Genomic DNA, 25405 nt, shown 5'->3' with positions numbered 1-25405 from the left:
TAGAGTGACGCAGCCACAAGCCACGGAATGCCTGGCGCCACCAGAAGATGGAGAAGTGAAGAAGGACCCTGCTCTACAGACTCCAAGAGGAGAAGTGGCCCTGCCGACACCTTGATTTTGTACTTTTGGCCTCCAGCGCTGTGAGAGAATAAATTTCTGTTGTTTTAAGCCACGCAGCTCATGAGAGTTTGTTACAGCTGCTGCAGGAACAAATACAGTTGTCCAAGCCCACCTGCCGCCCGTCACCAGCGGACTCCTCCAAACACAGGGCCTCCAGGGGGGCCACACCCAGCCGAGGCCATGAAATGAGTTCCCATGAAGAACGAGGGCATCCAGGGCCCAGCCTGTGCCTGCTGGGTACCGATGTCCCCAGATACCAAGCTGAGGGTCCCCAGGCCTCCACCAAGCAGGAGATGGGGTTTGGGGCTGGGGCTAGTAAGGAGGAGGATTCAGTTCAGTGACCAAACAGACACGGCCACGATGCTGAAACACACAATTCCGAGTTTAATGTTTTCTGAAAGAGCACTGGGACAGCACAAAGCAGCAGGCAGGTGCCCTGCTCACTGGCAGGCCCATGGAAACACAGTTTTGAAAGTGTGACCAGCAGAAGTCCTGCAGAGAGAGGGATGTACAGACCCCGGACCCCACAGCCAGGCCCAGGGAGGGCAGAAGGATCGGTCAAGACCAAGGGTCACCAGGTGGTGGGAAGGAAGGCTCCCAAAGGGGCTTAGGAGCCCAAGCAGGTAGTAAGAGTGACCCTGGGTCTGGGCGTTGCTCTAGAGCAAGGTGGGGAAGGGCTGCCCGGCAAGTCAGCCACAGGCCAGAGCACCAATTCCAGGCAGCCACCCACGCTGAGAGAGGGTTCTGACCCCGGTGGTGGGGACGTGTCTTCTCTCCTGGTCTCAGGGACTGAGCCCCGTGGGAGCTCCAGAGACAGAAAGAGGGGGAGACTTCCAGCCCCTTCCAACTCTCTTCTACTCTGGGGCCCAGAGAAAGCCTTTCCCACGTTGGCTTAAGCTGCTGGTCAAATAGGTCGGGGGGAGGGCACTGGAGGGGTGCTGAAAGCTGAACCCTACGGGAAACAGGACTCTGAGACGGTGTGCGAGGAGGATTTATAGAAAACGTTATGTAACCATGACAGCTGCTACAAAATCTAAAGTTCCAGCACCTTCCACAGCTGACCCGTCTGAGAGGCCGATGCCAGAGAGACAGGCACGGAGGCCCTGCCCAGGGCTGGAGGGTGGTGTCGGGAAATGGAGCAGAGCCGTGCAGGATGTACGGCTCTGCCTGGGTTGTACTGGCTTTGCACCTCAGAGAAATATCTGCATGCCCTGAGGTCCCCAGCTGCTGCCAGGAGCCCATGGGTTCCAACGAGCAGGCTGCTTCTCCCAGCCCAGAGACCTTAAGGCTCAGGGCTTGGCTGACCCTCTGGGGAGCTGACATTTGCTTCCCCAGCCTGGACCCCCTCATGGTGGTGGCTCAGAAAGATCAGCTGAACCCTTGGGTAAAGCCAGAGGGCTGTCCATAGGACGTGGACGTCAGTCCAGCTGTCTCCCAGGAAGGTTCATACGTGGCCTAAAAGAATTCAGCCAGATGTGGTTTCCGGGGGCCCCAAGCTGACCCCCTTTGCCTGTGGCCTCAGCATCCACGTTAGATCTTCTCTTAAAAAGGATCTCTGGCAACCTCAGTGGGAAACAGCCCTCCCCGAGGAGCCAGGGTGGCTGGTGGGAAGGCAAAGATAACATGCCCTCCCCTCCTCCCCAGTTTACTTTGCTCCTTTCACAACCTTTAGAATTTGCTTAATTGTTTCCAGCGATGGGAGCAAAGATAACTTAGTCTGGGACACCCTGAGGCATCGCGTCGGCCGTCTGTGCGGGGTCACCTAAGGATATGTACACAGAGGGGAGCTGGAGGTCCTGGCCGTTCTCGCAGGCGCCTGCCCGGTGATCATCTCCAGAGCCAGCAAGGCCTGGGACCACACAGCCTTTTTATCCTCCCACTCCCGTGAAGGGTGTCGTGTCGAATGCCAAAGCTGGGGACGTGGGGACCAGGGGAAGCAGGGCCGAGGGAAAGGCTGATGGAGTCAGCCTGGTACTGGACCATGGGGGTCCGGGGAGCAGGGGGCGGCGGGGCAAACAGGAGGTTAGCCTCTGGCGGTGCAGCAGGCGTCTACGGCTCTGCGGCGTGCTTGACCAGGTAGCCGCTGAAGGTAATGTAGGTGTCGAACTCGTCGCTGAAGATGGCATTCTCCCGCTCGCCCTTGAAGAGGCGCACCCACACCTCGTCCTGCTCCTGCAGCTCCAGCATCAGGCTCTGACTCTGCATGATGCTGCGGTCGCTCACCTGGGCGTACAGAATCACCACCTCCTCCCCGTTCTTCATGATGTGCAGGTACGTCTCCTTCTGGTTCCAGGTGTGCACGTTGAGGCTGAAGAAGTAGATGCCGGGCACGTAGCAGTAGAACTTGCCAGTGAACATGTTGAAGTGGCTGTAGAGGTTCACGAACTCCGTGTCGAAGATCACCGTCTGGTAGTAGTCGTTGCTGTGCAGGGGCTTCTTCCGGCCCACCGAGAAGGCGGCATAGTGGTTCTTGCACCGGTCCCCGGGGGCCCCCATGGACCCCTTCTGCCCTTTGGGTCCCACGTGGCCCCTGGCGCCCACGGAGCCTGGTTTACCGTATTTCCCTTGCAGGCCTCGATCTCCTCGGTCGCCCTTCTCACCTAAAAGGGGCATGAAAACACGTGGCGTCAAGCAAGCAGACCCGACCTCAAGGATTCTGCTGTTTTCATCCAGAAGCAATAATTTTTATTTTCCTTCTGGAAAATCCTGGCAAAGAAAAGGGAACATATGGGTTTGTCCAAAAGCAACAGGCTCTGTGGCCAGGCCCGCGGCTCACTGGGAGCAAATGAACTGCAGATGTCGGGCTCCGCCTCAGGTCTTCCCGGTTAGACTCTGCAGGGCCGTGCAAGGTTATCTGCAGCCTCAGGACTGTGCTGTGCGGGTGACGGCATCTCAGAAAGCGGGCGGGAGGGCAGCGGACCCCAAGCCTCAAAACAAAGAGCATGAGGCATGCAGTGTGAAGGCAGGTGGGGTGACACCCCAAGCTGCCCCCAGGCTCCATCTCCTGGCTGGGGCTGAGGGCCCCATCCCATCTCTCCTCTTGGAAAGAGGCCAGAGCCTCAGAAATGGAATTTTGTCCTCCTCCCCATCTAGATGACAGCCCTGAGGGAGACATTCTGCTCCTGCCTGGTCCACCCCAAGGACTCCACCTTCTCCCCACACCAGGATGGAGCAGCCCCCCAGGGCAAGGTCCCCTTTGCTCCTCTTCACAGCAGCCTGACCTTTCAGGATGGTGATGTTGATCTGCGGCACCGGTATGGCCTGGTACACGGGGGTACCAGGGTCGCAGCAGCGAAAGCATCGGGAGGCAGTGGGCTCCTCACCCTGCTTGGGATTGTATTTTTCATGTTTTTCTTCAGTCCTAAGGGAAACAAAGACATCACAGTGAGAGCCCTGAGCTCTCAGAGCCGGGACTGCCTCCCTCTTCTGCTGCCAGAGGGTGTGATGTACCTGGCGTGCCTTCTCTCTCTTCTGGATGCACAAAGCGGTGTGTTAACGTTCCATCAAGAGAGACCACACTGGCTCTTGGTGAATTCTGGGACCCTACATGAAATTTCAGAAAGAGCCCCCTGCCCTCTGCTAACAACAATTCACGGTAATGGAAACAATAATCATAAAAACAGCAATAACTTGAGGGCTTTGCAAGATAGAGGCTGCTTTGGAGAAATCTGCCATTCTAGGAGGTCTTCAGATGCCGTGTGACAACGCTGTGACTGACCATCCCCTTCATTCATCCATGATTCTAGCAGACGCTCTGTTAAGCTGACTCATTTGTAAATGAGAGGGCTCCACTAGATCTGGGGGCTTCCTCAGCAGCTGGAGGCTGGACGCTAAGGTTTACAACCTGACATGTGAAGACCGGCTCCAGGGCAGGGTGGACGGCGACGGCTCCATGCTGCCACCTCGCGGCACCCTGCTGCATTGCACTGTGCTCTCCCTGGCTTGTGGCTCTTTGCATAGGCTCTAGGGCTGTGACAGGACGATCTTGGAGGTGGCACAGCACTTCTCAATGGGCCAGATCCTCATCAAACTCCACGCCCGCTTTTAAAATCCAGACAATGTGGAAATGGACCTATATGCCCTAAATTCAGCCACTCAAGAGCCCTGAACTCCCACATGGACCCCTGCCCCCACCTCTGGCCACAAGTCTCCATCTAGAGGTTCAACAAGCCCCACAAATGTCAAGTATCCAAAACTGATGGCCTGTCACTTAGCCCCTGAAATCTTCTCTGTCCAAACCCTCCTCCTAGCATCATCATCAGTTGCCCAGAATGGAACTTGCAGCCTTATCCTAGGTGCCTCTCTGGCCTCACCACAACATTCTGAGGATCACAGAGTCCTGAGGAGTCAGGCACCCCACACACACCAAAGTACCTCCAGAACCTGGGCCCTCAGCCCTCTTCATCTCTGGAGGACCGTTACCATCTTGACTGCTCACCTGAAATTCATCTCTCCACACATCAATTCATCCTCTTCTCTGCCTCCCTGCAGTGCTCTTTCTAGACCTCTATCAGATTTAAACCTCTCCGTGACCTGCTACCCCCTCCATGATAGCCCTCCGTGACACCTCTGTAGGATTAAGCTCAGAAGAGACGCTTTCCCACCAGGCTCATATCCCCTCCGTGTTCCACCCTCTGGCACCAGTTCCCACCACCCTGAACCCACTAACCCTCACGGTGCCAGACACTGTCATGGCCACACCTTCGCACACACCGTCCTGGTTGCCAGGCGGCTTCCCCTCCTTCTGCACCTGGTGTCCTTTGAGACCCAGTCACTCCCCGTCCCTCCCACTCCCACCCCCAACCTTGGGGGTGCACCTGCGCTACAGAGCCTACCTCACTGCACTGGGTTGGGGGGGTGGTGTCTGCCCTGAGAGCCTCAGAGCTCCTGGAGGCCAGGGACTGTGTCATTCATGTGTGTGTCCCCAGTGCCTAGTGGATGCCCAGACCAAACCAATCGTAGGCACTCAATCAATGTTTGTTGAATAAAAAGAAGGAGGAGGAGAGGGAAGAGAAAAATAATGTTGTTACTTTGCTCCAAATCCCATGCAATTCCATGTACTCTAAGTGAGCCTGAAGCCTCGGCGATCAAGTCAGCCCAAAGCTCAAAATAATGAAGAAACTCAAAGCCTCTGGCTAGCGCCGAGGTGTTATTTGATAGTTTCATGAGAAATCCTACGCATTTTGTGTATTCCTACAAAATAGCCTGAAGTCTATATATCACTGAGGGTCATGGATGTAAAGACAATGCCACTCAGAAGAACATCATAACTGTTCTTTTTTTTTAAGATTGGCACCTGAGCTAATAACATCTGTTGCCAATCTCCTTTTCTTTCTTTTTTTTTTCTCCCCAAAGCCCCTCAGCACATAGTTGTATGTTTTTTAGTTGTAGGTCCTTCTAGTTGTGGCATGTGGGATGCCGCCTCACCGTGGCCTGATGAGCGGTGCCATGTCCGCACCCAGGATCCAAACCGGCGAAACCCTGGGCTGCCAAAGCGGAGTGCACGAACTTAACCACTCGGCCACGGGGCCGACCTCTGAACTTCATAATTTTTAAAGGACGGCCACCACTTCTCTCGCCAGTCTTCAGCAATCCTCCACCATCTCGCAACCTGACCGGTGGTCAGGGTCACGGGGACCAGTCCTTGGTCCAGCATTGTCCCTGCCTCCTACTTCCAGGTGGCACTTAGAACTCTAGCAGATATTCTCAAAGGACAAAGCAGGAATGGAAAGGCAACTGAGGGCTGGGGCTGGGGTTTTGGTGTGCTCTTTATTTAAGGACATGGCTGTGAAACCTCACACAGACCCACATTCCTTTGGGGTTGGAATGAGGCTGGGTTACTGCCCTCAGTTTCAGATAAGGCGCCCGGGTCACTGAAAGGAGAAATGGCTCGTCTGTCCTCCAGGACCGCCTCCTTCACATCTAGCTATGAATAAGCGCCCTGGGGTGCTCCGGACCCCAGGCACAACCCCGCCAAGCCACAGCTCCCTCACCCACACCTCCACAGCCTCACCTCTCAGCCGGGTCCAGCGGCGGCTCCCTGGTCCCCTCTTGCTCCCGCTGTTCCTGCTGGCCAGGTGGCATACGGCCCAGCACCGGGCCACAAGCAAAGGTCAGCAGCAGGCAGCACACCAGTACGAGTCCCAGTCCACGGGAGCCCATCTTCCCGCCGGGCCCTGCTGGGAAAGACGCATGGGGAAGGACATCGGTTGGAAGGGACTCTGTAGAGAAACAGCCGAGAGCAAGGGTGTCCCCAGACCCACAAAACCAAGAAGTGCTTCAGTCACAGAACCCCTGGGAGGACGGCCACACACAGGCTCTCTCGCACATACACTCCCACATGCATGCACTCTCACACTCGGCAAACACACACGTACTCATACTCTCATGTGTGCACACACTCACACAATCTCAACACACTCATTCGTATTCACACACAAACCTCAGTGCACACACACATGCACACACTCACTCTCACAGGCTCACATACTCTCACGTGCACACGTGCATGCACACACTTGACACACTCACATGCTCTCTCATTCTCAAACACACTTCCATTAGGACTCAACACATTCGCACACTCAACAACTCTTGGTACACTTATGCTCACACACTCACATCCACACACTCTCATATTCACACTTGCACACTCATGCACATGCACACTTTCAGCATACTCACATGTACTTCCATACACACACATAATTCATATGCACACTCACTACTCTCATACTCATACATGCATGCCCACACCCAACATACACACTCTCAACACGCTCATAAACTTACACTCACACCCACACATGCATGCGCACACACACACTCTCATGCACTGGCATACCCTCCCACACATGCACACTCTGTCCCTGGAGCCTCAGCCCCCTGGGCTGGCATGGGAGCACCAAGCTGCCTCATGCTGCTGAGCATGGCACTGCCCGAGCCCACCACACCTCCCAGGAAGGAGATCCCTCGGCCACTGGACTCTGTAGACGATCATTAATGGGCCCTAGTAGGACGGTGAGAAAAATCCCGAATTAATTCGGGTGATCACTGTCCAATGCCTCTGACTCTGCCCCAGCCCTGCACTCTGGGGGCCCATGAGCAAGCAGGCGGCTACAAGTCGCTCTCTGGCCACCAGGGGGCACGCCAGTGAGCGTCCTGGAGCGTCTGATTTAGGCACAGTGTCGGCCGGCCCCAGCCAGCATTCACTATCCATTGGGGCCAACCTCATGTCGCTTACTCACAGCGCCCTCGGCAAAAACTCTGGACAGGACCCTCCTCACCCAGGATTGAGACTGTCCTTCTAGAAGGAGACGTCCATCAGGGGTTCCCAGTGAGCCCATGAGGGGGCAGCGCTTGGGCTTAATACAGGCAAAACTTCCCACTTGTTTTCACCCTTAGAGGTATCACCCGGATAACTTGGCGAGTCGGGTTTACACGCGTGTGGGTCGTAAGTCACACGTGCCTCGGCTGTTTCTGGGGAGCTGGGAAACCTCCCCACCGTGGGAGGGGCGACTGTGGTCAATTCCATCCCATCTTTGTTCACCAAACCTACAGTCTAACATCTCAAAGGACCTATGAGGACTCAACTCAGTGCTCTCAAATGCACAGTGAGAAACCGAGGCCTGGCGGGAATAAGGACCACCCACCCCTGGCAGCCAAGTTATGGGTGGGATCCGGGTGGTTACTGAGAGACGAATAGGAAAAGCAAGGAGAACAATCTCGAAAGGTCCTACATGTGATTTCTCTTTAATTCCTCTTTCACGTCTCAGGAAAACAAAAACGGAGACGGAAATCTTTTTTTGTCAGTGATTATCTACCCAGATGAATGCCCCTTTCACATGCCCTGGGAAGCCGCGGACTTCCTTCAAATACCGCGTTGCTCAGAGGCTTTGTGGCCGGGGAGGGCATGACCTCTCCACTGGGTCAACTTTTGGACTTTGTTCTCTACTCTGTGCCTTAGGGGGCTCACTGTTACAGCTCCACAGCCCTCCCTGCTGGAGCCCCCGTGCCAAGTCGGGAACCTGGGGGAGGCAGAAGATCCGGGAACAAGAGCCCTGGGACAGAAAGGCAAGGGGCCTGGGCTCCCAGTGGAGCCTCAGAGACATGATGAGGCTCAGCGCCAGGAAGGCTGGCCTCCTCAGGGACCCCCTCCTCCCCTGTCACCCATACCTCTGCCGGGCCTTTAATTCTCTGCCTGACCCCCGACCCCACCCACTGCTGTGGATTAGCTGGGCCCCCCCACCTCCAAGTTCTCTACCAACCAGCCATCTCTCCCAAGTGTCAGGGCCCAGAGACCTTCCCAAAGACCAAGAGACTGCTTGGATCAACCACCCACTCAAAATCTCTACTACCTCTCCTCCACTTCTCAACGGAAGTGTGTATGTGCATATGTTCATGTATAAAGGTCATACTTAAATTATCTATCCACCTATCTACCATTTCTCCAGGCTCCTCGGCAGGGTAAGCACGACCCTCCCCGGTCTGCCCCCACTCTTCAGCTGCATTGCACAGCACCCTCATGCTGTGTTCGAGCTCCCTGCTTCCCAAACTTTAGTGTGCACACATAGCACCTGGGAAGTCTTGTTAAAATGCAGGTTCTGATTCAGCGAGTCTGGAACAGGGCCCTGAGCATCTGCATCTTCAAAGATCCCCGGGTGCGGCCAGTGCTGCTGCTCCAAGGAGCGCACTTTGAGCAGCAGGGTCCAGCCACGCCCCCAAACTCCTGGCATCTGTCCACCTGCCGGCTTCCTTCTCCTCTGGCCAGGAGCACGCTTTTCTCCTCCTCTTTCCTACATAAGAACTAGGCTCACAGGACCCACAACTGCACCAGGCACTGTGCTGGCATCCATGCATCATTTCAATTAATCCTGATAGCCTTATAAGTTAGGGTTAGGTCTGAAAACACCTCTGCATTAATAATTTTTACCCCATCACAGGCCTTGGATGGACCTGAGTGAATTCTTTAAGGAGACAATATTCATTCATTGTTATCCCAAATTTACAAATGAGGAAATAGGGCTGTAGAGAAGTTGATTAGCCTGACGGTCCGACTTTTACGGGAGGGCGGGGGCTGGATTTGAACTTGGACAGGCTGCCCTCGGATCACAACAAAACCCCACCGGCTCTTCAAGACCCAACTCAAGTGCTTCCTATTCTTCCTGAAGGCTTCCGGATCCCTCAGCCAAAAGCTCGCCCTCCTCTCTGTAAATGTTGTTTTTCATATTGTCCCCTCCCGCAGAGAGCCGTGCTTGGCCTGTAAGATTCTGCACAGCAGACTGTGACGTCCTCTGGGCCTGGGACATTGTCTTCTTCATCTGGGACCAGCCAAGCATCCTGCAGCACTCCGAACCTGACTGCTGCTCAACAAATATTTGTCAAACGGAATTCTCTAAATTTATTTCCCTATTTCTGTGTTTCCTCTGTTTTTCCTTGGCGCCTTAATAATTACTCTCTCTCTTTTTTTTTTCTTTTAAGTGCCAAGCTTGCCTCACTTGAAAGGAAAAGAGATTTTCCTTTCTTTAAACATTTTTTTTCCTGAACCCAAAGTAATATATATTTATTTTGGAAAAGTTGGAAAATGTTCACAAAAGGAAGTGAAGAGCCAGTCACCTTGGATTCTTTTGTCCCCAGGGGGTCTCAGCCTCAGCACGATGGACATTTGGGGCTGGCTCACTCTTGGTCATGGGGCCGTCCTGGGCATTGTAGGATGTTTAGCGGTGTCCCTGGACTCCGAGCAGTAGATCCTATTAGCACCCCCCACCCGCAGTCATGACAACCCAAAATGTCTCCAGACTTTGGCACATGTGCCCTGGGAGGCACCCAGCCCCCCAGTCGAGAATCAATGCTCAACCCCCAACGGAAGCACCATTTTGCACGTTGGTGTGTCTCTTCCTAATCTGGAAAAGGGTTTTCTGTACCCTGATCAGAAGAGATGGGGACCAGGATGCAGCCGGTCTAGGGGTGATGCTATCAGTGGGGGCGGGGGCATGGCCCAGCAAAGACTTGCTGACACCGGGCTGGTGGAGTGAGGCCCTCAGGGGCTGGTGCTTCTCCTCAAGAACCTCTTCTTTGGAGCCAAAGCAAACCCAGCTTGAAATCTCTCCTTCTTCCAACACTTCTTCAGAACCATTTTACCAAGTCCCACAGTAAAGCCAGCGTCACGACATTATGATCTTTTTAGTCACTTTCGGGCAAAAACAGTATTGCCCAACTTCTAACCAAATTTGGCTCCAGATCACTTTTAACGATTTCCAGTGAAATAAAGTCCTCTACAAAGGGTGAGGTTTTGCCCCCAGTAAAGTGACTTAAAAGAATGTGCTGTACACAGCGAAGGCAGGTCGGGGAAGTGGCCCCCAGGACTCCTTGGCCAGTGGTGTGTAACCCGCACGAATCTGGACCCACGTGGTCCAGTCTCCAGGCTGCCTTGCGGTCAAGGCATCTGAGGTCAATTCCAAAATGACTCAAGTTCTGGACTTGCCTTTCCCAAACCCAGTGAAGAAATTCATTTGCCAAATTCCAAGAACACCTTTTTTCTCCCACCCGTGTCCCTCAGGACCTTCCGCTCTTCAGAGTCCCTCTCCTCAACCTCCTCATCTACCTGCAGCTTAACCCTCCCCCCCGACAAGGAACAGACCCCCTTACAGGAGCTGGGGGGCAGAGAGAGAGCACTGGGCCAACTACGGGATCTGGAGGAGGGCGGGAAGTCTGAGACCACTTCCTCGTTAATAATTTTTATCCCTCGTCAGACCTCTCGTGGACCTGGGGTGAATCCTTTCAGAAGACAATCTTCATCCACGTGTTCAAGTTTCCTCATATCTGTTTAAAATCGGTCCCAGTCAACTGTCCCAGTTATTTTTTGGCTGCCTCCCACCTCCATGTTGTCATGCCTGTGTTCTGACAGTAAACTCCCAGAGCTCAGGCTCCACATGTCTGCGTTTCATCTGATGCCACACCCAGCCCAGCGCCATTTGACAACAGCATTTTATAAACATGGTTTTCCCTCTTTCTTACACCTCATCAGGCGACCAGCTGTTCTAGAGGCGAGAAGCCTAGGATCTCCCTGGATTAGAAGCTGACTGTCCAGTAAAAGAGACAGATGTGTGCCCAATTATAGCTCAAGACAGAAAGGCAGGTGTTGATTCAAAGTGGTAAGTGGGTAGCACTCCAGACCTGTGCTCTCCAGTGCAGTGGCCGCTAGCCACATATGACTATTTCATTTGAAATGAATCAAAGTTAAACAAAATTCAAAATTCAGTTCCTCAGTCACGCTAACCACATTCCAAGAGCTCAATAGCTACACGTAGCTGGTAGCTACCGTATTGGACGGGGCAGAATAGAGCGTTTCAATAATTGCAGAAAACGCTATTGGACAGCTCTGTTCTATTACAATGAAGTCAGTGGGGGAGGAAGGAGGAAGTATGAGCAAACAGCAGGCCAGAAATCTGGGAGTCATTTAGACTCCTTCCTCTCATACATCCGCCACATTGAATCAGTCACCAACCCTCTTTAACATCTCCTGAAGGTCTCTTCTCCTTTCTACCATTTGCCTGTATTTGATGCTTTCCAGGAGCTCTGGCTGTGTCCCAGACCTCAATCCACCCAAGACAAATATCTTTGTCTGGCTTTTCTAGGGCCTCGACATCACCCCAAAATTTTACATGCTTCTCCTGAGAAAGCTTGGCATAAGATAGAACTTTTGCCCACACCTAATGGCTTCTAAGTCAAGAATGCCATCCAGCTCAGCATCCGATCAGCCCGTTTCATACGGCATCAACCTTCCGTCTGCCACCACCCCTTCCACACATCTGCTCCTGCCGCCTTCCCCTCCCCGGTCTGCTCTCAACCAGAGAGGAAGCCCTGGGGCTGTCTCCCTCTGCTCTGACATCTGGGGGAATTCTGTTGAGAAGCTCAGAGCTCTCCAGTGGCTGCAGGAGGTCTCCTGTATTCAGCTCCTGGGATGCCCAGAGAGGAGAAAGCGCCATGTTGGGGTATCCCTCTGGCCCTGATGACCATCAGGATTTTCTAACACGTGACATCTGCTTGCCTTCCCCAGAAGCCATTCATCACACTAATTTGCCACTTACCAGCTCCTCTGGCAATGGGCAGGAGGGAGGCAGAGTGACTTCCAGTTGATAAACAACGTTTGTTCTCCAATTCCAGAAGCCCAGTGAATATCTAATTTTCCTGTCTGTAATTGGGCAGCCCCAGCTGATCCTGGACCCTCCCCCGCTTTCCCCCAACCTTGTAGAGGAAGCAGTGGGAGGGTGGGGATCCCTTAGTAAAGGAACTCCCTTCAACTGAAGGTGAGCAGCGCCCTTCCCAAGAGATGTGGGTGTCCTGGCACCAATCCCACTCCCTGAATCTCCCTCTTTTCCTTTTTCCAAGAAGCTGCGTTCTGGCTTTGAGGAGGAGGGTTTATTTTTTAAGGCTTGGGGGTTTATTTGGTTACCTCTGAAGCCCACAGCTGGGGATGGAGATGGGTCTTCCAGGGCTACTTGCTAGTTAATAAGCAAAGGCTTCCTTTTGCCTGGATAGGAGCAAGGTCTAGCTTGAGACAAAACAGTGAAGGAAAGAGAGGCCAAGCATTCTCCCCATCCCAAAACATCTCCATCCTCTCCTGGGACAACTGACTGCGCCTAGACCAGGAAAGGCCCACCTGGAGCGGAGAGCAGACATGGTCTAAGTTCCTGCCCAGGCCCTGCGGACGAGGAGACCACGTGGGCTGCAGGCGTCAGGCCTGCAGGGGCACCTGGCCAGCCTGGCCTCCACAGCTATGATTCCGTCCCAGTGCAAACAAAGATTTCCTTGACTGGAGCACTGTCCTTAGATCACCTCCCAGCTGTAAGGCCTCGGGCGGCAGGCCTGGCCCCGCTTTGAGAACCGCGTGAGAGAGAGGAGCTAGTGACAGCTCGTGCGTGAGCTCGCTCTGCAGGTGGCCTGGCCCACTGCCCACTTCCCCGCAGCAGTGACGCCCTCGGGGGGCTGACGGCTCCCGAGACTGAAGGAGGAAGGAACCTGGGAGTTCCGTGAGCCGCGCCCCACCACACCAGCCTCTCACAAGCGGCACGAACGTCTCTGGTTTTCTGGGGTCTAGACATCCCCGCGATGTTTTTTAGGCATCCCCAGGGGAAGCTTGGCAAACGATGGAACTTTGTCCCACACCTAATGGCTCCCAGGTCAAGAATATGATTTAGCTCAGCAGATGGTCAGCACCCCTGCCGCCCAGTCCAGCCCAGACCGTTCTGGCTGAGATCGCCAGTGTCCCTCCTGACACCCAGCACTTGCTGCCCCATCTTCCGTGAGCGCTATGGGGCGCCTGCTGAGGAGACCACCTACCGCCTTCACCCCAGCTCTGGCCTACCCAGTGTTTATCCTTCTTGATCTCCTCTTACAGACAGGTGTCTGCAGGCTGTGTCCTCGGCTCTCAGCTCCTCTCACTCCAAACGTTCTTTCCTTCTGTTATTTTCTACGAGACGGCTTCAAGCGACATCTCCTTGATCCTCGTCTGCACCTGGGCCTGGCCACCGAACCCTAGGCCTGCGCTCTCCCAAACAGCAACCGCTAGCCCACTCACGGGGCAAGTCGAACCAGACAAGAGGCAAGAGTCAGTTCCCAGATACATAAGCACATTCTCAGTGGCTGCCCTCTCGGACAGCACGGCCAGGAGAACGTTACATCGTTGCAGAAAGTTCTGTTGAGCGCTGGTCTAGAGCCAGGCATCCGACTGTCTTCTGAACATCTCCTCTTCGCTCTGTCACAAGACCCTTGAACCCCCAATTAATTCATCTTCTCCCCCAGACCCCACCATACCTGCTCCTCCTCCTGCAGCTTATGGCTCAGGGGAAGTCGGCACCGTCCACACAGAGGCCCCGGGCTGGAAATCTCGGAGCCATACAGACTCTTACCTCCACGTACCCATCACCTCTCATCTGTCACCAAGCCTCCTGAAAGTCTGCTCTCCCCTCCTCCCCCTTGGCCTCTGTCACCGCTTCTTCCTCAGCTCTTCGCTGGTCCCCCGTCTTTCATCCACCTTCCAAACTGTCTTCCAGAGGCAGCTTTCAGAACTGCAGATCTGAATGCCACCCTTGGCTTAAAAGGCTTCCCACAAAAATAAAGGAAACATTTAAGCCCGAGCTTCACCATCTGGCTCCTGCCTCACCTCTGGCCCCGTCGTCCTCACACCTGAACATGTATCCTTCACTCCAGCCGTCTGGAGCCACTCGAAGTCCCCAAAACAAGGCAGTCGGTCTCATCCTCTGTCTGTCCTTTTCTCCTACCACTTTCATCATCTGTGTGTTCGTCAGAGCCAGCCTGATGCCACCTCCTCCAGCATCTTGGACAGACTGGTCTACAATCATTGGCCCTCTTATCTTGTCCCCGCACAGCACCCCTCGCAAGCAGGAGCTGTGTCTCATTTCATATGCGTCTCCAGTGACTGATATCTGACTTTCAACAGTGATTGAGCTCCACAGTCACCTTTCAGCCATTCCCAAGTGGCAGAGCCATCATCCACAGAGGACTCCAGGCTCCCACACTTTTTGCTATGGCCTCAAGCCGGTGTGTTCAAATCTCTCTCTAATTCAGGATGGGAGTGGTTTTGGGGAGACGAGGGGAGGGGGACAGTGACCCAGGGCACCCTATTAAGCGCCATCAGAACACTGAGTCCTGCCATGGCCCCCTCACATCTTTTTCTCAAATGTTCCTCTTATCTACACTCAGAAAATCTGCTTCAAAAAGAGTTACAACCCACTACCCCCATTACCTAAGGTTGCAAACCACCCAGGTGTCCTGCAAAAACAGTCTAATTCAATAAATTATGGTGCATTCACACAGTGGAAAGCTAAAAAGGAGGCGGTTATGGGGCAGCAAACTCAAAGGCCTTTAGCTACTGTCCGCGGGCTGGGTGTAATATAACAAGGAGGGGTGGGGATGGCCGACAACCAGCCACCAGGTGCTTCTTTTAAAGGCATTTAAATAAATAAACAAATAATGCTGGCGGGGGCGCAGCTTCAGCCAGCAGCACCAATCAGTGCCCCCTGTGAATAGATGAAGATTTACTGACATGGAAAGATGTTCCTAAACGGTGATGAGTGAAGACGGAGGTTGAGAACATGCACACAAAAATACACGCCCATAACACACACGGACACTCAGCCCCAAAGAGCTGAAGCCACCCACCTGGCTGCTAGCAGCAATTATCTCTGGGTGATGAAAATATGGATGTTTGCCATTTTCTTATTTTGGCTTCTCTGGGTTTTTTCCCTATAACAGTCACGTATTTTTTTCACACTAAGTACACATTATACTCCACTTAGAAAAATGACAAATAAGCCCACCCTGGGGACTAAGGGAGCATTTTGTTTATGCCAGGGAATTTGACTCTATGTGCAGAGAGGGAGAATGGGGGAGGGTTTGGGCATGCTGTGGCAAATCCGTGACTCAAGCAGGACCACGCGGATATAAAACGACCCGGTGCTGAAGCCCCACATTCTTTCACAGTTGTTTACTGAGCGTCTACTCAGTACCAGACAGAGGGCTGGAGACTGGGGCCACAATGGAACAAGAAGATCCAGCTCTTCCCCTGAACAGCGGAGGCCCCGAGTGACCGTGGGTGCAGGTCAGGCCAGGGAAGGGCGTCTCACCTGGACGAGAATCAGGCCAGCTGGAGACAACGCGTTTTCTAGAAGGAGGGGGATTTGTTTTGTCTTGGACACACTGGTGGCACTTGCTACTGAAGGAGGCCACCTGTGGCACGAAACAGAAGGAATGAGCCAAATCCTTGAGCCCATGAGGAATTCTGCACAAGGGCCAGGCGAGTCAACAGGACAGGTGCAGCCCCATCCTTTATCCCAGATTCCTTCTAAAAAAGCCCTGCTACCATTGACTAAGCACCTACTAAGTGCGGGGCTCTGGGCACGGTGCTCTCCATACACTATCGAGCTTGAGCCCTATGGGGCACCTCAATTTCTCAGAGCAAATGGGCTCAGAGCGAAGGAGCCACTCACCCCCGGCCCCACCGTGGGGAGGTGCTGGAGCTCAGGGGAGACCCAGGTGTGTCTGACAGCAAACTGCCTTCCACTTCACCCCGAGGGGTCTCCAGAAAGATACCAGAGAGGGCCAAACTACGCTGGGCCAAACTGTGGCCCAGCAGGCTCTCCCACCTGTTGGGCGTTCCCCCTCTTAGCTCGTTTGGCTACAGCTGGAACGGCAGCCGCAGCATTCGGCTCTGCGGAGTTTACCAGCCAGCTGAGCCCCTGCATCGGTTCACTCGGCAGATTGCTGTGCGCCCGCCCTATGCCAGCCACAGGATGGGGCACTGGGGGGTCCATGATAACCGTCTTCACGAAAGCAATGCGCAGAGCTGTCCCTGCTGGCGGCCAGCCAGCACCTTAAAACTCACCGTTGGACTTTAATTCCTTTGGATTAAGACACAGAATCACCAGGAACACCCTCCTCGTTCCTCAAAATGTGAGGAGCGTGGGAGGGGCGGCCCGCGGAGCGTGCATTTCTAGGGCATTGCTTGTGCGGGATGGAGAGGCAACCGCACGTTGGTGAGCTTCGAAAGGACGTGGGAGGAAGAAGAGCACACCGTGCAGGGACGGCAATGGTCGCATCCCACCCCCAAGACCCTCTGACGGTCAGGAGCCGATTGCAAAGGGATCTGAGGCCAACTGCAGCTAGCAGGAAGGAATGGTGTGAAGAATGCACACTGGGGGGGGGGGACAGCATCATGCCCTGTGTCTGCCCACCCCTTGGGGGACTGTCTAGGGATAAGGCTTGGTTGGACCCCCTAGAAGGGGCCCCTGCAGAGAGGGAACTGGAAGCGGGAGAATGTGGGAGCAGAGAACAGAACAGAAAGGGGAAGGGCGGGCATCAGACTGTGCCCGCTGGCTCCGCCTGCCCAGCACGTGCCATTCTCAGGGTCTCCTCAACCAGGGTTTACAGCCAGTTTACAGAACTGTGGGTCTTGCTCTCGTAGCTATACCTTCACGGGGGAGGGGGGTCTTGAAGGCCAGAAGACCCAAGAGCCCCTTGACCACCCCCAGACCCACCCAGACCCACCCATCTCTCACCAGAACTGCTTTAGACTCCTCACAAGGAGAAAGGGCCCGCGTGTTTCCAGGTGCACCTCAGTCCCCAACTCTGAAGACCAGACCCAGAAACCTGCAGGGCAGAGCCCAGCCCAGCCCAGCTTCCGGCCTGCACCCGCCTGCAAATCCACCAGAGCTGGCAGCTTTCCCAGGCGAGGTCCTTTCCCTTCTCTGGTCCCCAGGGCAGAGGGTGGCTGGTAACCAACCAGATGTCCCCACCACTTGGGGAGGGGGTGCAACCTGAGACGAAGGGTTTGGGGCATTCCACCAAGTGTGGCTTTACCAGTGGCCAGCAGTAACATTTGACCCAGCACAGGGCACCAAGAACTTGACTCCCCCCTGCCCTCCACCACCCCCACTGCCCGCCCCACCTGCCTGCCTCTTTTCCCATCCTCCCTTCCCATCCTGCCTCCTTCGTCTCTTCCAAACTCTGCTCATCTCATTTTAAGAAAAATTCCTACAGGAGCCAGAGAGATGGTCAGACACTGAGGCCCAGCCTCGCCCACAGCCGTCCCGGATGGGGGGACACCCCAGTATGACTGCCAGTCCCATCCACTGCTGGAGAAGGAGCTGACTGCAGGGGCCTCTGGGGCAGGCCAGCAACACCCCAGTAGGCGGTGGGGGGCCTCCAGTGCCTCTGCCCACACCCATCTCTCTTTGAGCCCAGTTCTGGAAAGCAAGAGTGAGTGGCTTAACGGGATACAGGGAGCCACTCACGTCTCCCGCGTCACAGGCATCACCCAACTGCAACCCTGACAAGGACTCAGGAATAAAGATGCCCCCCCAAAGGGTTCAAGAGCTCCCACTCCTGCTCACGCCACTGAGCCCTGCCCCCAAGAGGCAGAAAGGCGAGGGTCAGGGGCACAGGCGGCAGCAGCAGAAGTTTCACCACAGAGCTTGGGGAGGAGGAAAAGAGGCAGCGTGTCCCGCTTCTGCTCGTCTGTAGTTAAGCGCAGAACGGGCCCCACCAGGCCGAGGAACCCGGCATGGACCCAAAGAATCCCGAATCCCCAGCCTCATGGGGCCAGCTTGCTGAGCTGCCCCGAGAAAGCATGGAAGGAAGTGCCTTGAGCAAGCTTTGATGGCTCTTTCCCACTTGTTCTCTAAGCAAGCGGGCAGACAGGTCCTCCTCGCACTGCCTGAGGGTCCAGGAGATGCCCGGGTGCTGTCCAGGGAGCCGCTTTGTCTCATTTAACTTTAAGAGAAGGCAGATTTCAGCAGGTAAAAACAGGAAAAAACAATAATCCTCAGCCCACAACGTAGTTGCACCACCGAGATGAAGCACCTGGGAGGCCAAGGCCCCACTTAAACATCTCTGGGCTCTCAGGGAGGGGAGACAAGGCTCCCTCTGAAACACCCAATTTTCTCTCCAGCAGATGGGCAGGCAGAGTCGCCTTAGGCAGTCAGCAGAATGTGGAGACCACAACGGAACCTGGAACCCGTCTCTTCTTCCTTTCCTTTGCGAGCTGTCACCCCCATCCCTAGCCCTGGAGCCTCAGCCACCCACAGCTCCAGGAACAGGGACTCACAAGAGGGGCCGGCCCCTGAAGACAAAAGTGCAATGGCAAGCTCATGTCTTGTGAGGACGCCCAGCAGCACGACTGTATCTACGAAATTCTTTTCATCTTTGTTTTGATGGGTGAAGTTCAATGCCAGAATATTTGGTTTATGAGTCATGCTAATTACAGCTGGGGGGGGTGGGGGGGAGGGCAGGAGGCACCAGGAAGAACAACAGAAAGAAGCATGTTCTGAAAAAATTATGCTGTGCTGGTTGCACTGAATAGGGAGGTTACATCCCAGGAATGAGGAGGCAGCTGCCTGCGTCCTTCCTGGGACCACGTCGGCTTTCTGGGCTCCACTGGGGAGGGCGGCCCTCGCTGGCTTGGCAGCACCTGCCCCAGACAGGCAGCGGTATCCTCTGGCTGGACGAGGGCCCTCCGAGACCTCCTACACCCGTGTTTCTCTGTTTCCCTGACTTGCTGTTCCCCCGGAGCACTTTCCTTGGCGTCACAAAAGACTCAAGATGGGAGAAGGAAGAGAGAAAGAGTCAGAAGAGAGGGCAAGGGTCCCTGGGAAGCAGAGCCTGGCAGTCCTTCCTGCCCCAGGGCCCTTTCTCCGTGGGGTGCTGGGAAGGGGAAATTTGGAAACTTAAGGAAGCTTGGGTTCCAGCCTCAGCTCGAAGACTTGTGCATCCTTGAGCAAGTCACATCTCTTCTCTGGGCACCGAGATGCACTGAGTCCCGGTCCTTCCTCTACTGCCTCTGGGCAAGTCATGAGCCTCTCTGAGCTTTTCGGGGGTGAGCGCCATTGATAGAATTGTCAAGAACAAACATTTGCTCAGTGCCTGCCGTGCAGGAAACACACACACACACATCCATGGCTGCCATTATTTTTATTGCCGCTGTTGTGATTGAGTCATCCTAAGCTGCTCTCAGCTCTTAAGTCAAGAGGGCAAGTGGGAAGGAGGGTGGGAAAGGACAACGCAACCCACCGCCCCGATCTCTCCTTCACCTGTATTTTTTCTCTCCTCTCTAGGAAGGGACGTTGAGCAGGCCTCGTGGAGAACGAACTTCCTTGCCACGCAGGCCTCTCCCTGTAGCACACGCAACAGTGAGGCCGCCTACTTGTGACCTCGCACATGGGGCTGGCTGCGTGCTTTCCTGCGCTATAAAAAGCAAGGGCCCAGCAGCCTCTGAGGACCTCACATCCTCCCACAGGGACCCGGGAAGTAGCTAGTGGTTGAGAAAATTCAGTTTCTCAGAACACTCCCCATTTTCAAATCGCGGAAGAAGGAAGCTCCACGTGTGCCAAACTGTCCCCTTTCTTAGAAGCCAAGTGAGACAGAGGAGGCAAAAACAAGTCACAGAGAAGGGCAGCTTCCTCCCTCCCTTCCAAGGGGACCCGGAGGGCCCATTGTGCCCAGAGCACAGGGGGTCTGCGGAAGATACAGGAGCTTCCCAGGAACTGGTGGGGCCCAGGCCAACAGGATATGGGCACCTACGACAAGTGGGACCACACCTGCATGGGTGGAGATGCCCTAGAGTTGCTGGGCGGTACATGGTACGTAGACGCAGAGAGGCATGCGTGGTCCAGAAGCCTGAGGGCAGCTCAGCGGCTCGGCCCCAGACTAGGGGCTACTCTCAGAGGTGCAGACAACCAGGAGGGTCCCCAGGAAAGGGACATTATTTTTCCCTGTCCAGGCTGCATCCCCTCTGAGAACACCAAGGCCATTAGATCCCGGGCCAAAGTCAGCATTTCCTGTTCCGTGTGGGGTTCAAATTGGCCACAGGCAGGGCTGGACAAACCTGGCTTTCAGGTGGTCCAGGCAATATTGGGGTGGGGCGCTCCCCACCACGTGCAGAGGGGACTTGAGCACCATTCCTTTTCCTTTCACGTCCTCAGAAAAGCACCAGAGAAGAGTGAAGCAAGATAAACACCCACAAAACATGGGAGGGGTATGATCCCTGCTGACAGCATCCATCTGCCCCAGAAGCAGACCGAGGCCACAGCTCTCCAGGGCACCTCCGCTCACGAAGCGAGCAGCAAGAACGGGCAGCGGACCTTCGCTGACCTCCTGGTCTTCCCGCAACCCCCACCCACTACCCCTCCCACCCCATCCCAGGCACAACTGCCACCCCGGCCCCTCCCACTCGGCTCCTCGCCGGCCGGTGAAGGTGTCTGCTCCGCTCCGCTCTGGCAACCGGGCTGAAGCCCGAAAACGAGCTGAAGCAGCGCTGGGTCCCGCCCGCCCGGTCCCGCCCGCCCGGCACCTACCTCCAGCCGGCGTCCGAGAGCGGGGCGCCCGCGTCCTCCCCGCGGCCTCTCAGGCTCTCCCAGCGCCACTTAGAGCATCTCCCAGGGGCGCAGCCTCCTCCTCGTCAGGTCCGGGGGGAGAACAGACGCGCCGAAGGAGAGCGCGGGGAAGAAGGAAGGGAAAAGTCCTCGGGAAGAAGGCGCAGAAAGTGAGGGGGGGATGGGGTGGGGTGCGGGCAACACAGCCCCTTCCCGGCACCTTGATCTCCTTGGCTCCAAGGTCTCTTTGGTCAGAAGCGGAAACGCGGTTTCTCGAAAGTAAAGGAAGAGACGAAGAAGGCAGGACAGACGCGTAAAGAGCAAACCCCAGCCAGATGTGAGCGGCCGCGGAGCCTCGAACGCTCCCAGCGCATTTTATCCAAACAGCAGCCGCCGAGGATTAACTGTGTGTGTGCCCGGCGGGCAGGGGAAGCCAGCGCTGCCCTCCTCCTAGCTACCCTGGGAGCCAGCCCAGGATGGGGATGGAGGGTGGCCACCTCCAAGTGTCTGGAAGTCCATCCAGGTGTCGGGGGTCTGGGGGCCCAGGGCAAGGAGAGGTGGGCCCCCTGAGTTCCTTGGTGGTAGGGGGATGGGCTCCAAGGAGCTCAGGGGGCACCTGTAGCCACCCCTGTGGGATCAAGTCTCTGGACGGTGGCAGACCTGACACATGCCTTCCATCAGGCCTCCACCTGGGGTCCAGGGACCACAGACAGGTTTGGGGGAATCTGTGGACCTCCTAAAACAGAATGCAAAATTGTGTGTGCACATGTGTGTGTACACTTGTGCATTGTTGGATGGCAATGGTGTATTGCTTTGATCAGAGTCCCAGAGGGTTCTGTGATCCAAAGGTTAGGAACCCCTGTCTGGGAGGTGCAGATGTTCCAGAGGACAGTGTGAGCCTGGGGGGGGGACAGAACAGGAGGGACTCAAGCATTTCTCAGGCTTTATCAGATCTTTCAGTCCTTAATATGAAAAATGGACATTTTCTCCATTTTATACAAAAGTTCTTTCCAAACAAGTCCCTTGGCCCCACCTCGCATCCCGATACTGCCCCAGGCTTCTCAGGAGTTGCCCCAGTTATGCTGGTCTCCATCCCCAAACTCTGATTCAGACCAGATAGTTCTAGAATCTGATCAGATCACGAGGGAGGAGGGATCTGGCCAGAGAAACAAACTCTGCGCTGCTGTGGCAGTTTTCTTTCTTTTCTTGCATCTCCCTGGCCTCCATGTTCTCTCCAATCTGCTCAGACGTCATTCTTGCACTTTTTATCTTGTCACCGCTCCTCCTAGGGCCTCCCTCTCTGGTTAGACACAGGGATGCTGGTTTGGGATGCTCAGAGCAGAGCACAGTGGCTGTGCCTCACTCTCTGCCTTCGAGTGTCCTAGCCACCTCAGCTCCCGGCTGTCTGCTGGGAGGCTAAGAAATCAAAATGGGAGGAGAAGGGTGTGCATGCCTGACATCTGCCGGCACACCTTCTAGCCAGGGCAAGCTGAGAACGATGGAGATGGAAGAAGAGAGAGAGTTCCAGGCAGTGGAGGCAGCCAGTGCCCTGTGGCCACTCCACGGAGACCCTGCAGCCAACCCCCAACTGTGGAAGCAAAGGGAGAAATGCTCCTGATCCTCCAGTGGCCCTGGAGAACTTCAAGGACACTACGGCAAGATTAAGTAAACATGTCTCTGTTGGAGATGTGGTCTCAGCTAGCGTTAGATGACTGGGAAGGCCTCATGATCTCCATAATGAGTCTAAGGCTTGGCAAAACTTACATCCCAGGTTGCTTATCGACACAGGAAAACCTAGAGATAAGCTCGTCTTCGTTCCTGTGCATAACATGAGGAAATTCCCGGTCAACAAGACCCGGGCCAGCACACTGATGACCTTCCCCCAGTTGCTCTGTCCTCAAATAGCCTTCACAGCGGGAGACCAGGGAGACCACAACAAGAGAAGCAGAAAAGGCGAGCAGACTGCATCTTCACGCAGCACCTGCGGGACCTTGGTCTAGGATGTTAGAGAATCCAGGTCTTTCTCGAAACTCCTGGGAATCGGGAACTCCCTGAATGCAGTAGGAAAGTTCCCCATTGCCCCATCCGGGAGACTGACCTGAAGAAGTCATGAACCGACACCAGAATTCAGTGCACACGAAGTTGGGCATGCAGCTTGAAAGAGAAACAGATGTGGAGATGGGAGATTTGTTCCCCCTCTTTACGCCATGCGAGATGGCTTTGGTGTTGAAGAACTAAAAGACCGTTACCTTTAAGATAATTCCAAGACATGCACTCAGAGACCCAATACAGAGCGAAGCTTTAGAAATACAACCAAATAATGACGGTCTCTTCCAGCAGCGACTGGCTTGTTCTAACAGGAAGTTTAGATCCTTGGCCTGGGATGCTGCCCAACCTCGCTGGGCCTTAGTTTCCTTGTCTATAAAGCAGAGACAGGCCCACCGTCTTTCATCTGGAAACTGTGAGGCCAGATGTGTTGGGAGTAAGATGCAAATATCACATAGGGCATCTTACCCCAGCAGAATTAGGGGCAGCGCCCCTGCGTCAGACACTTGAATATTCTGTAGTGCGATAAATGAAGGCCATTCATAGCCTCACAACAGTTCAAGTCACGCTGTTCTGTCAAATTCGTTCTTGCCAAAGTTAGGGCAAAACTAAGTTTTCAGAGCTTTTTGTATTGGGGGGAGTTGGGGTAAAGGATTATGAAGCTGTAATTTCTCACATGGTTGATCAAAGGGGTGATGGAGCACACACAAAGTGCTAGAATGTTCGTTATAACTGTCACTATCATAAGTATAATCTTCCTTCCCTCCTCTTGGGTTGAGTCTCCATAACTCCCAAGAGATTAGAAAACTGATTACTCATTTTTCTTGAGGCAGAAACGGGGCTGGGGGGAGGGGAGAGCGTTGATATTAAATGTGGCAACAAGAGCCTGGGGTTTCCCAAGATATCTGTGTGAGACAGAAGGCTCGGCGGCATGGGAAGTCCCAGAGAATGGAAATCGAGGTCTGAGAGCATCTCGGGTAGAGCCTTCACCACCCACAACTTAAGCCAGCAGGCAAATGGGCAAAGACGCACAAGGCCAGGCTCCCAGAGAAAGCCAGTCAGCCCTCAGTAAAGGAAATAAAATACGTCACCAAACACAGAGCTTGCCAGGTCCCTGATGTCCTTTGTCATCTACTTCATTACTGCTTTAAAATTGTAAATTGGAAAGATGGGAAATCGGGCAAGCGAGGGACCGCCATGCAGACTGTTCGATTCTCCCTCAGCGTGGCCGTAGTGCCCCCAGGCAACCAGGGCAGAATGTTCTCAGTTCAGCAAAAGCCTTCCTGTTGGACTGTCCAGGCTGGGGCAAGAGTCATGGCAAAAAAAACAACATGAACAAATCAGAACCCAACCCCAGCAGCAGTGCGGGAGAGATTTCATCAGCCCTATGATGGGCCAGAGGCCTGGGCAAACCAGAGCAAAGAGCAGCGCCCCCAAGGTCTCTCTCTGAGGCTCCCTACTGTACGGCAGGCCACGCCCATCTGAAATTCCCCAGGAGCTTGCAGCTCCTGCACAGGGACGTCTGGGCCAGACTCCTCGAGGCTTCCCGAACATTCCCAAGTGGCTCCGCTTTCTCAGACAAGGGCAGCTCCTGGGAGGTAAAGCCCAGAGACTCAGAGGGGGAGGGCACATTCCCCAGAACCCCTGCCCAGGGGGCAGCACACTCTGTCCTCCCCCGTTTGCCGATTCTTTCTCTCTCCCTGGGCATGTCATTGCCGCTCACTCTGTCTGTTTCCTCATCATCGGAAAAAACTATGTGACCTCCATCAAAGTCTGCAAGACGCTCGGTTCCAGATAAGCACAGCCTGTCATTAGTGGCACTGTGATTTTTCCTACCGCGGCCTGAATGTCCTGCCTCTCCCAGCTATTTTGGGCCGGGCTGCCCCGTCATCCCACAAGGGTAGAGACTGGTATTGCAAACTTTTGAATTCTGTTCTGAAGGGGAGCGACAGGCAGGCTCAGATGGTGGCGTCCTACTGCCAAGGGGTGGGGGTGGGAGAGTCTCCATGCGGATTTGGAGAAGGAGCTGAGATGGAAACTTGGCAGCCAGAACCAGCCTCCCTGGCCGCTGGCCCATGCTCGTTGCTCCTGGATGGTGGTGTCCGTGTTCTGGAAGGCTCGGGGCAGGTGGGGATCAGGACTGGCAGCTGCAAGGACAGGACAGGCTAATCTGCTGCTTTACGATCCTCAGCCTGGAGAAGACCCCTGTCTGAAGACAACAAGCCTCTCCATGGAAGTCCCGTCTGGACTCTTGATGCAAACACGGGCAGTCAGGGGTGAGAAGGTACGCGTGCAGCCTCACTTCTGCCATTTATGTGCTTTCTGACTCTAATGAAGACATTTCATGCCCC

General features: G+C 54.7%; 1 protein-coding gene across 3 annotated transcripts; it reads right to left on the bottom strand.

Moving 5' to 3' along the window:
• Nucleotides 1–476: 476 nt before the first annotated feature.
• On the bottom strand, nucleotides 477–24219 carry C1QTNF1 (C1q and TNF related 1). 3 transcript variants are annotated; one of them, XM_046677514.1, is made up of 4 exons: nucleotides 24146–24219; nucleotides 6134–6296; nucleotides 3342–3481; nucleotides 477–2720 (listed from the first exon to the last, which is right to left on the bottom strand). In XM_046677514.1, the coding sequence occupies exons 1-4, from the start codon at nucleotides 24183–24185 to the stop codon at nucleotides 2170–2172; spliced, it is 894 nt and encodes a 297-aa protein (XP_046533470.1). In that variant the 5' UTR covers nucleotides 24186–24219; the 3' UTR covers nucleotides 477–2169. The 3 variants fall into 3 exon arrangements, with proteins under 3 accessions (XP_046533470.1, XP_046533471.1, XP_046533472.1); XM_046677515.1 differs by lacking the exon at nucleotides 24146–24219 and adding an exon at nucleotides 20991–21379 and having other exon boundaries at nucleotides 6134–6299; XM_046677516.1 differs by lacking the exon at nucleotides 24146–24219 and adding an exon at nucleotides 20991–21379.
• Between the last annotated feature and the right edge of the window lie 1186 nt (nucleotides 24220–25405).

The sequence above is a fragment of the Equus quagga genome, chromosome 11 (assembly GCF_021613505.1).
Source record: "Equus quagga isolate Etosha38 chromosome 11, UCLA_HA_Equagga_1.0, whole genome shotgun sequence".
Classification (NCBI taxonomy): domain Eukaryota; kingdom Metazoa; phylum Chordata; class Mammalia; order Perissodactyla; family Equidae; genus Equus; species Equus quagga.
This window is presented reverse-complemented; position numbering and strand designations above follow the sequence as displayed.